At 48.0% G+C, this 14601-nt stretch overlaps 1 protein-coding gene across 1 annotated transcript in view; it reads left to right on the top strand.

Annotated features, from left to right (window-relative positions):
- The window catches only part of AGRP (agouti related neuropeptide), a 74799-nt gene that overhangs the window by 30831 nt on the left and 29367 nt on the right, over positions 1 to 14601 (top strand). Inside the window, exon 2 of the mRNA XM_069645961.1 lies at positions 5170 to 5366. Within this exon, the coding sequence (XP_069502062.1) occupies positions 5198 to 5366 (169 nt within the window). The 5' untranslated portion in view covers positions 5170 to 5197. The remainder of the gene's footprint in view (positions 1 to 5169; positions 5367 to 14601) is intronic.

The raw sequence follows: 14601 nt of genomic DNA, 5'->3' as shown, positions 1-14601 counted from the left end.
ACTCAAGAATGGCTTGGGATCCCCACAGACATACACAGCTAAAGGGCTGGAGCCGACACCAGCCCTCCAACACTTGCAGCTCACCCTTCAACGTGTTGGCAGCCACCCAGCCGTGGGGGTCCAGCCAACCTCGATACATGTTGTCACACTCAGAAGGATTACTGTGTCTGCCAGACCCCTAACCAGCCCGAATGGGTTTGTGTTCACTTCAAGGCTTCCTTTGTGGTCTCTGTCCAGAGCCTGTGAAGGTGGACGGCCGCATGCGGGCATTTCCACTAAAGAAATACAGGATGACGCCCAACAAAGCCAGTAGCTCGATATGCCAGGGGTAGAAGAACAACGCCGGGCATGCTGGATCCTCAAAAGGAGAAAGAGCCACAGGACGCTAGAAAAGGATGACCAAAAAGTGACACTATGGAAAGAGTAAAAATACTGCTGCCAGCCTGCACAGAAGACACGGCCTGGGCGAAGGGACTCTCGCAGTGACAAGAAAAGGGATACGAAGATACCCCTGCTCGGAGTCAGCAGCTATTACCAGGACAGGGCATTTACAACATAAGTGAGGTTTAAAAACAACCCTGTCTACCCGGAAATGAAGGCCAAACACTAGGGGATCCAGTAAAACATCTCACAAAGGGCAAAACAAAGCAGCAAAAAGAGGAAATCCTTTCTGTCAGGAAGCATTAAATCAGGCAACAATAATAACTATTATTACAAAGCTGAGAATCGGGAAGAACCAAGTATGAAGCACTATATGAACATGAAATGTGATGTTAAACCTTTCCAAAAAACTCCATGCAGCAGAGATTGGGAGGTGTGGAAATTAAGAGAGTTTAGCTGCATGCCAGAAACCTTAGCACTGAGCTAGACCTGGTCAGTAATACATCTGGCAAGTCCTTTTTGGAATCATGCTCAAATGAGCACGTGATTGCAATATCTCCGGTATTGATTTGTGCATTTTAGGTATCAATTGTGTCTAGCTTCTAATTACTGTTTTTCGTTTTGTAAGAAGACAGCTACAAAGAATCTTGGATCCAGGGGTCCCAGGGAAAGTCATGGAATTGTGTGTGCCTACTCTAGTCGAAGGCTTTCAGCCATGTTGTAGAGCAGGCGTCTGCAACCTTTGTCTCTGCAAATGTTTTGGACAGACTACAACTCCCATCATCCCTAGCCATCATTGTCAACGGAAAGGGATCATTGGAATTGTAGTCCAACACATCTGAGGAGACAAAGATTGCAGGCATCTGTTGTTGGCTGACCTATTAGCCCCTGTGTGGCTGAGCCATGATAGTAATTTGGTATCAGTTTCAAAAACAAATGTTTGGCCCAATACACCAAACTACTGAAACACCTTTACTCGTGCGAAACACGTTTAAAGCAATTCACAACTGATAATCTGATTGTGCATCCCATGGATGCACTCATTTAGATACCTGCCACCCCCCCTGCATTGCAAACAATAGACAATTTAAGGGGTTGTTTCTGTGCATTAGTGCTTTTCAATTTCACACATGGGATGCGCTTTAAAAGGTTGCAGAAAACCAAAGCATTCCCCTACACCTGTTTAGCTGACACTTTCATGCATTTTATAAGTAGAAGGGAAGCAGTATCAACCGATTTGGTTCCATTTGCATTTCTATTCCCCAAATAGAGATAGAAATACTTTTTTTCATTTTTAAAATTTCTAAATCACAGGTCCTCTGTGAGAAATGAGCTCCCATCAACTATGTGATGCAGGGGGCCTGTCATCCATTAGTGTCTGGATCCCCTTCAAGCACGACACAGCCCCCAGAAATGCACAGGTCACTTTTCTAAAGTGGTGTGAGCTATGCATTTTCAAAAATCAGACATCTAAACAAGCTCCTCCTCTTCATTATTTTTAGATGTCCGATTTCTTGTAAATAAAGTCCATAGTCTTTCATTTGGCTTACCTCATCCCATTCACCTTCTAGAAAAAGAATGCCAACATTAGAGGGATTATAGATAGTTTAGCATTGACAGAAAGTAACTTTTGGCAGGGGACAGCAATAGAAATGTGAACCTTCTGCAGTTGGAGCTGCAATGGGTCTTGAGACCTAAATCAAAATGTGTTCTGGAGCTGCTCAGCACTGATACAGCATCCTATTCATTCCGGGAGGGCAGGTTGTATCTAGCAGGGGACTACAGAGGTTTGGCCCATTGAAAATACAGAAAGTGTCAGAGATGCATACATGTGTACCAAAGCACCTCCAACATATTTAGGTACTCTTTAATACAGATAAACACTATTTAATTCGGTATATATTGATTTTTAGAGAACAAGTGCATTGAAACAAGTCTGCAAATGTTCATGAATTGTGTAGTAGCATTTGTCTAATACCTTTCCTTATCATAATTATTGAAAAGTGGACGGGTTGAGTCACACATGTCATGAAAGTTGAATTAGTGGTCATTCACAACTTTAAGCATAGTACATACTTTCAAAAACATTCAAAAAGCTGCCATAGTTTGTTCTCTGTACTTGAGTTTTGGAGGTGGACATTTTGCTTTGCTCATTTGCTGCCATAGTTTGTTCTCTGTACTTCAGTGTTGGAGGTGGACTTTTTTGCTTTGCTCATTTGAGCTGTTTCTTTATGCAGATATCGCATAAGTTCCTCCTCTTTCTTTTAAAAAATAATGGATGAATGTCCCAATTTGAATGGATCAGCAAACTCGCTATATTGATATTCTGTTGAATGACAGTCCCCACGCTTCTCTCCCCCCTTCTCTCCTCTCCTATTCCCTCCCCTCCCCTCATCTCTCCTCCCTGCCTCTCCTCACCTATTCTGCCTAATTCAAACATTTTATGGATGAAAACCCTGTTCTGGTCTTGCATCAGAAAAGCCTCTAAGTGGAGAATGTCTCAGCGATGGACGGGACCGCCGAGCTGTACATATCGGCATGGTATTGAATGCTAACTGGTTTCAGACCAGGGCTCAGACATTTTTGCAGTCCCCAATCAATTTTTGTCTGGATAGATGCATGAATGTGTACCAAAGCACCTCCAACACATTTAGGTACTCTTTAATACAGATAAACACTATTTATTTTGGTATATATTGATTTTTAGAGAACAAGTGCATTGAAACAAGTCTGAAAATGTTCATAAATTGTGTAGTAGCATTTGTCTAATACTTTTCCTTATCATAATTATTGAAAAGTGGACGGGTTGAGTCACACATTTCATGAAAGTTGAATTTGTGGTCGTTCACAACTAGTACATACTTTCAAAAACATTCAAAAAGCTGCCATAGTTTGTTCTCTGCACATGAGTGTTGGAGGTGGACCTTTTGCTTTGCTCATTTGCTGCCATAGTTTGTTCTCTGTACTTCAGTGTTGGAGGTGGACTTTTTGCTTTGCTCATTTGCTGCCATAGTTTTTTTCTGTACTTGAGTGTTGGAGGTGGAATTTTTGTTTTCTGTCATAGTTTGTTCTCTGTACATGAGTTTTGGAGGTGGACCTTTTGCTTTTCTCATTTGCTGCCATAGTTTGTTCTCTATACTTTAGCGTTGGAGGTCGTCGTTTTGCTTTGCTCATTTGCTGCCATAGTTTGTTCTCTGTACTTGAATGTTGGAGGTGGACCTTTTGCTTTGCTCATTTGCTGCCATAGTTTGTTCTCTGCACTTGCGTGGTGGAGGGGGATGTTTTGCTTTGCTCATTTGCTGCCATAGTTTGTTCTCTGTACTTGAGTGTTGGAGGTGGAATTTTTGCTTTGCTCATTTGCTGCCCTAGTTTGTTCTCCGTACTTCCGTTTTGGAGGTGGACTTTCTGCTTTGCTCATTTGCTGCCATAGTTTTTTTTCTTTGCTTGAGTGTTGGAGGTGGAATTTTTGCTTTCTGTCATAGTTTGATCTTTGCACATGAGTGTTGGAGGTGGACCTTTTGCTTTGCTCATTTGCTGCCATAGTTTGTTCTCTGTACTTCAGTATTGGAGGTGGACCTTTTGCTTTGCTCATTTGATGCCATAGTTTGTTCTCTGTACTTCAGTGTTGGAGGTGGACTTTTTGCTTTTCTCATTTGAGCTGTTTCTTTATGCAGATATCGCAGAAGTTCCGGCTCTTTCTATTACATAATGATGGATGAATGTCCCAATTTGAATGGATCAGCCAACTAGTTATACTGATATTCTATTAAATGACAGTCCCCTCGCTTCTCTCCCCTCCTCTCCTCTTCCATCCCCTCCTCTTTCCGCCTGCCTCTCCTCTTCTCCCCTATGCTTCCTAATTCAAAAAATTTTATGGATGAAAACCCTGTTCTGGTCTTGCATCAGAAAAGCCTCTAAGTAGAGAATGTCTCAGCCATGGATGGGACGGCTGAGCTGTACATATCGGCATGGTATTGAATGCTACCTGGTTTCAGACCAGGTCTAGATATTTTTGCAGTGCCCAATCAATTTTTGTCTAGGTTTTATAATGGATCCCAGCAGATCACTAATGCACTGGTTATATGGATGTTCATCTTTTAAATCAAAACACCCACCTCCAATTACACTCTGAGATATAAATGTTGAACAAAAACAATGCAGTGAGTGGTGATCAGCGAGTGCCACTAAACATTGCAACCAAATAGCATCCTCTGTGGAACCTTACTAGTAGGTAATGGCATCAACAAGAAATAGACAGCATCAATGCACAAGTGAACGTAAGTGATATGTGGGTACTGTACTGTACTTGTAACTGTATAGAGCCTTTTACCATTGTTATAGTCTCAATGCATTGTTAGTGGTTACATCCACGGAGGACCGAAGTCCAGAGTGTTGGAGGTCATCGAGTACAATTAGGATGCCTGTGTGCATTTGGCCAAAAAAGGCTTAGTAGGGCTGGGCAGTCTCCGGTAGAGAGCAACCCATGCAGTCAGGCATGTGAATGGGTGCTGAGAGGAGTGGGATCTGTCCTAGAGACTCGCTATGTGTTCAGCATGCCCGAATTTGCCATAGGTCAGCGCTACATTTGGCTTTCAGAGGTGTTGAGGCGTAGTCTGTTGTAAGTAGGCAGAGAATTATGTGAACAGCACAACCACATTTTTTCATAGTTCTTGCCGTATACTGATGTGTAAGTACGTTTTGGAGCAAATACATTGATTTGATTTGCATAGTGTGTGCCTGCAGGAAAGATGCCATATACATTGTGTTTTCTGCTGCTCTTTCTCGCAGGTGTTACTACACATCCTAGAGGGCAAGCATGTTGAATGCATTGCTGCTTTGTTGGGGGATGCTGCAAGGTGGCCGGGCCATGCTGATCTCCGATCCCAGCAGCGACTACACGGAAGAGATGAGCTCTAACCTGAATGAGATGGGCACCTACAATTACCCAATTGGCAAAGCCAAGGTTGCTTCTCTGGCGCTGCCAGGTCAGTGATGTGAATAGTGCTGGTATATCCATTCATATCTGCAAAGCTTCTCTACCTCATTCCCGTGCTTCTACGTCATTGTCCCATCACCCCCATTATTCTGCCCTCTCACCCTCAAGGTCTCTTCCCTCCTTCTCCATGCCTCCTCTCCATCGTCCATTAATCTTTCCATCAATCTACATTCTCCCCAGTATCCAACTCAATCCATCATTCTCCATTCTCTCACACTAAATCCATCGCTATCCCTCTCTCCATAATTCTCCTATCTTTATACGACCTCTCGCTTCCCAACCGCCTAGCCAATCTGCTTCATACCATCTTCTTCTCCCTGCTTCTCCATTTCCACTATCGTCCATCCTGCTTTCTATTATTCATCCCTCGCCATCATCGCCCCTCTATATAATTCTCCACTGTAGCCATGTTTGCACCTCTCTCCATCATTCCTACAGCTCTATAAGTTCTCCCTTCACAACATTCCCACCAAAATCCTTCAGGCCCTCTCTTCTCTCCTTTTCCATTCTCACTATCATCCGAATGCCTTTCTATTTTTCACCCCTCTCCATTATTCTCCCCATCTGCATCATTCTCTGATGTACCCATAATGTCCTACTCTCAGCATCATTCTCTCCTCTTTACATCATTACCCTTCACCGTTCTTACCTCTCTATAATCCTTCACTTTCATGATCATCCCGTATGTCTACTCATCATTCTCCCCTTCCTCAGTTGTTCTACCATGTCCCCATTCTTTACTTCTCTCCATCATTCCCTACTCTCTCCAACATTGTGTTCTTTCTAATTTCCTCGTCAAGCTGCCATTATTTTCTATTAGTTACTCTACAATGTTGTTCCATCATTGTCCCTTTTGGTGCTTGTTCTCCACTGATTATATAATTTGCATCGCCCTTCCTCTTAGATCCCTCTAACATTCACCTCTCTCTATGCTTTTTGCTCTCAATAATATTGACAATGTTGCCATTTTAAAATTGATGAATCCCTTAATTCCCCATGCTACTTGAAGTGTGCTCTCTCTCTCTCTCTCTATCGCTTCTCTCGCTCTCTCTCTCTCTCTCTCTCTCTCTCTTTCTTTCTGCATCTTCAGGTCTTGTGTATAGTCAAAGATAAGGCTGACTTTGGGAAGGCTCTATAGAGTACGGCAGGGGTGTTGCTAGGTTTGTAAATCTGGGGTTACGCTGATGTCGGGACTGTCTGCACTGTCCGGACTCAGGACTAGCATTTTGCTTGTAGCCCCACAGCCTTTATCTGGGGCTACAACCAAAAGACCGGAGGCTATAGCCCCCCCCAGACTTCCCCAATTGACGCATCTGGAGACATGCAGATGGGATGGACATTATTTCTACTGTATCACACAATCATATCCAGCAGGTCCTACTGAATGGCATATCAGTGGCTACTCTTCTTACTGCCAGAGGTCTGTGGGGCCAGGGGGTGCTTCCATTTTAGCAATATCAATATTTCCAACACGAGCATGTGCCGAATATAAGAGCCTTTTCTTGTGAATGAGCGCATAATGCTCTAAAGCGTGTAGTAAAGTCGATCTTTCTTGAACTTGTTAGCCCATATCTGTGATTACCAGGTGCCTGTGGTGTCACATTGAACATGGTCGGTTTGATAAACGTCTTTTGGTTTTTTGGTCATTGCATTTTCAATCAATTGTTTTGTTATGCAAGGTCCTTCCTGTGCCCCCTCTACCACGTCTGCATACCGCTTCCGAATATATATATATATGTATATATATATATATATATATATATATATATATACATATATATACGGGAACCACATTACTCACCGTAATCGTATTTCTGATGCTTGTATCTGCTTAGATTCACATGCTGTGCATAGGCCGACATCTAGTGGAAGCTACGGAGTATTACAGTTTGTTTTTCGAAACTCGAAAATGGGCGTCGACACAGGCGTGCCAGTAATACTATCCCTAGTGTGACGTCCACTGTACCCAAGATCCCTCACGCGTCTAGGATCCTCAGATTGTATTTTTTCTGACATGAGGAAGCATGAGGAGTAGCGTGAGTACAGATAATCCAAGCAGATAGACAGAAAGGTAAGACTACAAGCAATCATGCGCCTTCTCTCGGAGGGGAGGAAGGGTGGGTCGCATGTGAATCTAAGCAGATACAAGCATCAGAAATACGATTACGGTGAGTAATGTATCCCTTCTGAGGCTTGTGGAATCTGCTTAGATCACATGCTGTGCATAGATTAGCGAGCAGTACCAGAAGAAGGAGGTGGGATGTGAGAAGGGTCATGAGCAAACAGGTGTCTTAGAACCGCTTGTCCCACTTATGTATCTGTCTTGGAATGAGTGTCAATGCAGTAATGCTGAGTAAAAGTGTGAATAGAGCTCCAAGTAGCTGCTTTGCAAATGGTGTCGAGGGGAACATTTGCAATGAAAGCCAGAGTGGCCCCAATGCCTCTAGTAGAGTTGATCTGTTTTCCTTAGCGGTCTGGTTTTATTTACATAGTAGAGGACCGCCCTACGCACATCTAGGGTGTGTAGTTTCACCTCAGCCGAGCTTTGCGGGTCCTGGAAGAAAGCCGGAAGCTCGATGGACTGGTTTACATGGAACTTTGATATAAATTTAGGTGAGAACCTAGGGTGTGTGCGTAAAACCAGTTTGTCCTTGTGGATAGTAAAGAAAGGATCCTGCACTGACAGAGCCTGAATTTCACTGACCCTTCTTATAGAGGTAATGGCTACTAAGAAGGCCGTTTTATAAGTCAGGTGTTTGAGACTACTTTTATGCATGGGTTCGAACGGGGGGCCCATGAGCTTAGCTAGCACCACATTAAGGTCCCATCCTGGCGGTGGGTTTGAAATAGGAGGGTGAAGTCTCTTTACTCCTTCCATGAAGGCTTTAACTACTGGTACCTTCCACCACGACACCTTGTTATGGGATGTGGTGTAAGCCGAGAGGGCTGCCAGGTGTACTTTCAGAGAGTTAAAAACCAATCCTGCATCCAGCAGGTGGAGCATGTATGTCACGACGTTGGAAGGAGTGCAATCAACAGGGTTGATTTGTTTATTCTGGCACCAAATAACAAATCTTTTCCACTTGTCAAAGTAACAGTGCCTTGTGTTTGGTTTCCTGGATTCTTTTAGGATGTCCATACACCTCTGTGGTAGATTGAGATGTCCAAACTCTATGACTTCAGGAGCCATGCTGCCAGGTTCATTGAGTTGGGTTGCTGGTGCACTGTTTGACCTTGTTGCTGGGACAGAAGGTTGTACCAGGCTGGAAGTTTGATTGGCTCGCACACCGCCATTCTGCGTAGGTGTGGAAACCATGGTTGTCTCGCCCACATGGGAGCAACTAGGATGAGCGTCATCGATTCCTTGTTCATCTTGTACACCACCTTCCTGATGAGAGGAGTTGGTGGAAAAGCGTACGCAAACATCCCTGACCAGTTCATCCACAGGGCGTTCCCTTGGGAGTCTGGCTGGGGGAACCTGGATGCAAATCCTGGGCATTGTTTGTTTTCGCTTGTGGCGAATAAGTCTATAGTGGGGAAACCCCACCGAGAGAAGAGATCTTCTACGATCTCTCTGTGAAGTACCCATTCGTGTTCTTCTGGGAGGGAGTCTCTGCTTAGAGCATCCGCTAGGGAATTGAGCTCCCCTGGAACATGTTGCGATGACAGGAAGATGTTCCGTCTGAGTGCCCATATCCAGATTTTTTGGGCAAGCTTGGACAGATTTGGCGAACGAGTCCCTCCTTGCTTGTTCAGATAGAACATGGCTGTCGTGCTGTCCGTCCGGATCTGCACCGACAGGTTTAGTAGATGGGGCTCGAACGCCCGAAGCGCTCGGAATACTGCCAGAAGCTCTAGGAGGTTGATGTGGTTCTTGGCTACTGAGTGAGACCAGAGACCCTGAGCTGTGTGGTGGAGATGGTGAGCTCCCCACCCAGTCAGGCATGCATCTGTAGTCACCACTGCCTGTATTTCGGGATCGTAAAAGGGTTTTCCCCTTGCGAGATTCTCTCTTGTCCACCAGTGTAGGCTCTGTACCAGTGTTGGCGAAACGACCACTAGATCGTCCCACTGACCACTTGCCTGAGACCACTGTTTCGCCAACCATTCCTGCATGGGACGCATGCGCAGTCGCGCGTGGGGGACCAGGTAAATGCATGACGCCATCATGCCCAGTAACCGCATTGCTTTGCGTACCGTTATTTGTTGACCGGACTGATAATGTGGAATTTGCAGTAGTATATTCCGAATTCTCTCTTCCGAAGGGAAGGTCAACCCTTCCTGAGTATCTAGGATTGCCCCTAGGAACTGTTTTGAGGTGCTTGGCACCAGGCTTGACTTCTTCTCGTTGATTGAGAAGCCTAATTCGTGGAGGAGGTCGATAGTCCTTTGAATGTTTGTCCTGCAAATTCCTGGGGTTTCCCCCGTTATGAGCCAGTCGTCCAGATAAGGGTACACTGGGATTGCTTCCCTGCGTAGGTGTGCCGCTGCCACCGCCAGTACCTTGGTAAATACCCTTGGTGCTGAAGCTATCCCGAAGGGCAGTTCCTTGAATTGGTAGTGGCGACTGTCCACCTTGAAGCGCAAGTACTTTCTGTGCGCCGGGAGCATGGAAATATGAAAATAAGCATCTTTCATATCCAAGGTTGCCATGTAATCCCCCTTTTTTAGGAGGGGGATTACCTCTTGTAGCGTGGTCATACGGAATTTTTGGGGCTTGACATACTTGTTGGCAGGCCGTAGGTCCAATACTGGGCGCATTGTCAAATCTTTCTTTGGCACAAGGAAGTAGGTTGAATAGATACCCTTGTTTACCTGGTGTCCTGGGACGAGTTCTATCGCGTCCTTTTCTAGCAGAATGGCGATCTCCTCGAGAAGGATTTTCTGATGTTCTAGGGAGTGTACTTTTTGTCGTGGAGGATGGTTCCGGGGACGCTGCAGTAATTCTATACAATATCCTGTGGACACTGTTGACAGCACCCATCTGTCTGAGGTGATCCCTTCCCAAGCCTGGGTGAAGTTGAAAATGCGTCCCCCTACTGGGGTTGCGTGAGAAGGGACCCTGAACTGAGCGTCACTGCTTTGGTGGAGGCGTGCCACCTCCCTTGTTGGGGCTGCCTCTGCCTCTCCCACGACCTCTTTTGTTACCCCTGCCGTAACTTTGGGTAGACTGCTGGCTGTTGTTCCACTGTGTACCCTGTCCCTGGGCATAGTTGTCTCTTTGTGAATTTTGGCCGCGTGGGCGACGAAAATTACTGTTCCCCCTCTGGTTCGGGGGTTTGTTGGTTAGTTGGCCAAGGGATTTAAGTGTTTCGTATTCGTCCTTGGCGTTTTTCAGTGCGTCTTCAACCGCTTTCCCAAACAATAGATCGGGTTCCACCGGCTTGTCTATTAAAGAAGCCTGAGTTTCTGTTTTGAACCCCGACTGCCGTAACCACGCATGTCTCTTGATAACAGTACCCTCTGCTATCAATCTCCCTGCGTTGTCCGCGGCGTCGAAAGTTGCTTTCAATATGCAACCAGACACGGCTCTCCCTTCTGCCGAGATCCGAGCCAATTGGCCCTTTAAGGGTTCCGGAGCAAAGGCTATGAGTGCCGCGACCTCTTCCCATTGATGGCAGTTGTAGCTGGCCAACAGGGTGGTGGAGTTAGCAATCCTTGCTTGGTAGGCGGACGTTGAGGCTACCTTTCTGCCAAAGCCGTAAAGTTTCTTGCTCTCCTTGTCGGGAGGAGCTTCTGATGAAGATAAGGGTGTTCCAGCCCTCTTCCGAGTGTTGGTAACCACTAGGGAGTCTGGTTTAAGATGTCCTCTTATATAGAGAGGGTCAGATTGGGCTGCCCGGAAAAGTTTTTCGACCCTGGGGTTGACTGCTCTGGTGAGGTTTGGGTTCACCAGGGACGGATCTATTCTTCGTTGGATGGATTTAAGGATAGGGATGGTCTGAGCGAGGGGGGCGTGGCTAACCGCCATGTAGGAGAGACGTGTTCGGCGCAGCTCCGCTCGATACGATTATGGATCCGCCGCCAACCATCGCTTAACTTGACTGCAGTCATCCGTAAAACGAACACAGGTCGTGTGAAGGTGTGACCCGCCTGCTGTCGAAGTTTGGGAACCTCACGTCCCTCTGTTGGCCCGCACCAGCGAAAAGAAACAGAACGCCATGCGAGGGCAGGAAATGGCGGCCATGATGATCCCTGGCCCAGCGCTGTAGCGGAGCCCTGTGATCGACCCCAGAGGAGCTCACCGGGGATCTGCCTTAGTGGAACTCGGACTGAAGCGGCGGCGGTGGCCTAAGCTGAGACTCACGCTCCAGCGTCCCGAAGAAGCGCGGTAAGGAGTCGGAGGGGGGGCACCTGGAGCGGCCTTAACTGCACCCCTGCTGGGCCCAGAGCGAGGAGCCTTGCGGCAGGATTGGGCCCGACCGCCCTGCCGAGCGGCCCATCGATACTGCCCGGACAACATACAACCCCCCCCTCACGAAGCATCTCACGCCGGCGCCAGTGAACCGTATAGTGCCCTGGCTGATCCCGCGGACAGGACATGTCCACTAAGAGCGCCCGTAGCAAGCACCGCCAAACCATCATGGAGTCCTTCGCGGCCGCTGGAGCGACCGAACCCAGGGAGGCTCCAGCCCCTGGGGAGTCGTCGGTCTCCGAGAGGCCCGAGCCGGCCAACTCCCAACTGCTAGAGGCCATCAAGACACTCCAGAAAACCATGGAGGACAAAATAGACGCGGTCGCCATCGACCTGAACTTATTGAGGCAGGATGTGCGCTCTATCACCGGCAGAACGGACGCTCTTGAGATCCAAGTCCGGGACAACACAGACGCCAAAACTCAACTCTTAAAGGATGTGGACATTCTGGCGCAAAGAGTGAAAAATCTGGAAGACAGGGCCGAGGAAGCTGAAGGAAGGGCCCGCAGGAATAAAATCAGAATCATCGGCCTGCCCGAGGGTATCGAGGGCAGCGACCCCACCAACTACATCGAGAACCTGCTCATACAGGAAATTGGGGCTGGGAAACTGTCGCAGGGCTTCACCATAGAAAGAGCCCATCGCTCCCTAGCCAGGAGGCCGCCACCGGGGAGCCCATCCAGACCCATAATAGCCAAAGTCCTCAACTACAGGGACAGGGAGGCCATTTTGGCCTTTACTAGGATGGGCGGTTCCATACAGAGGGACGCCGCGAAGATTGCAATTTACCCCGACTACACCTTGCAGGTTCAAAGGAGCAGAGCCCAGTTCCACCACACCAAGGCAAGACTCAAGGAGGCAGGCCTGCGCTACCTACTCCTCTACCCGGCCAGACTCAAGGTCCTGCACAACAATAAGGCACGTTTATTTGACACTCCCGCAGAGGCCTGCGAATGGATGGACAGTGAACAGATCCCAGACATTGAACGGAGGCAGCGCGGGCCCTAGCCGCCTGTAACAAAGGGACTTCTTCTCACCACTTACTGGCTGCAGTAGCCGATTGTACATTAATATGCCAGTAAGAGTGGCGACACTGATGGTACCGGAGCCGCGCTGGTCGTGGCGCACCTCCTGATAACACCCTCGGAGGTAGCCCCTCTCCTATCCCCAGGATAATTTGGGTGAGCTCACCCGCCCGTAGGGCACCGGAAGACCTCGGTCTGATGGGGCAGAAGCGGGGATGTCAGAGCAAGGGCAACCTCGCTAGACGTGTTGTGTTTGAAGTTGTGTTTGTAGTTAAGTTAGACGTTGTTTTTCATGGGGGTCTGAACCCCAAGTTGGGATCACAGTTTGAATCGGACATAAACCGGACCGGGACCAAGCGCAGCGGAATTGCTACCAGGACGACCAAGTTCACCGAACACCTCAACCTCAGGCTTCCCACAGCAACACGACCACACCTAGACTATGGCTGAGAGGATCAGAGTCATGTCCTGGAACGTCAGGGGACTAAACAGCTACATCAAACAGCGCCGCGTTTACGCCTACATGAAGCGCCACAGAGTCGGAATCGCTCTCCTTCAGGAGACCCACTTATGTGGCCCTAAGCTTGCAGCGCTAGCTAAGGTCTGGCGAGGTACCCTAGTGGGTTCCTCCTACTCCACCTACTCCAGAGGAGTCTTGATATGGATTGCCCCCTCTGTCCCAGTCAAGCTGATCCACACCAAGACGGACAATGAAGGTAGGATGGCCCTAATTCAGGGCACCATAGAGGGGCGTGACGTTCGCCTGATTTGCACTTATGCCCCGAATCATGATGCCACTGTTTTCTTTCGTTCGTTGTACGCCCGGCTGTCCCCGAGTAACGAATGTATAACGATATGGGGAGGCGACAACAACTGTACCTTAAACCCTCGCATAGATAGATCGGATGGCAAGCATGGCGACCCCTCCCCACCCGCCAAGATACTGAACGCCCTCACACAGCAATATGCCCTGAAAGACCTGTGGAGAGCGCAAAACCCCGAAATCAGAGGCTACTCCTTCTACTCTCCCCCACATAAGGTCCACACCAGGATAGACTGCCTGTTCATTAGCGAAGAGCACGTGGCCGGGTTTGAAGATACGCAGTATCTGGCCAGGGTGCTTTCAGACCACTCCCCACTGATGACCTCTTGGGTGACCACAGCCCCCCGGCCCCCCATCCCGACGTGGAAATTAAGAAGCGAAGCGCTATTAGATAAAGCCTTCAATGAACAAATCAGGGAGGGCTCCATACACTACTGGCAAACCAACATTGATAGCGTCAGATACTTGGGCACAGCATGGGAAGCCTACAAGGTGGTAACTAGAGGGGAAATGATAGCCGCGGCCGGAGGGGCCTTGAAATCCGTCACGACCCTGCTGGAGCAAGCTGAGACCGAACTCCAAGACCTCGAAGCCACCCCGTCCCCTGATCCCGCCCACCTGCAGAAAATGATTGAACTTAAACAAACATGCCTAACACACTGGGAGACGCTGGGGAGGCTCAGCTATGCCAAATTCACGGAAAGGAACCACGCCCTGGGCGACAAACCCGGGAAACTCCTTGCATGGCTTTATAAACGAGAAACCCCCAGACACCCCATATGCTCCATCTGTAATACAGACGGCTTGACCCTTCACACGCAAGTGGGTATTAACGCAGAGTTTAAGCAATATTACCAAACCCTTTACTCTGATCCAGCCCAGCCCCCAGACCACGCGATCGAAGATGCCCTGGACGCCATCAGGCTCCCTCGCCTGGAGGACCATTTGGCAGATTCCCTCG

The sequence above is a fragment of the Ambystoma mexicanum genome, chromosome 1p (assembly GCF_040938575.1).
Source record: "Ambystoma mexicanum isolate Mex_15411 chromosome 1p, UKY_AmexF1_1, whole genome shotgun sequence".
Lineage (NCBI taxonomy): Eukaryota > Metazoa > Chordata > Amphibia > Caudata > Ambystomatidae > Ambystoma > Ambystoma mexicanum.
The sequence above is the reverse complement of the archived record's forward strand: the minus strand, read 5'-3'. Positions and strand labels throughout refer to the sequence as shown.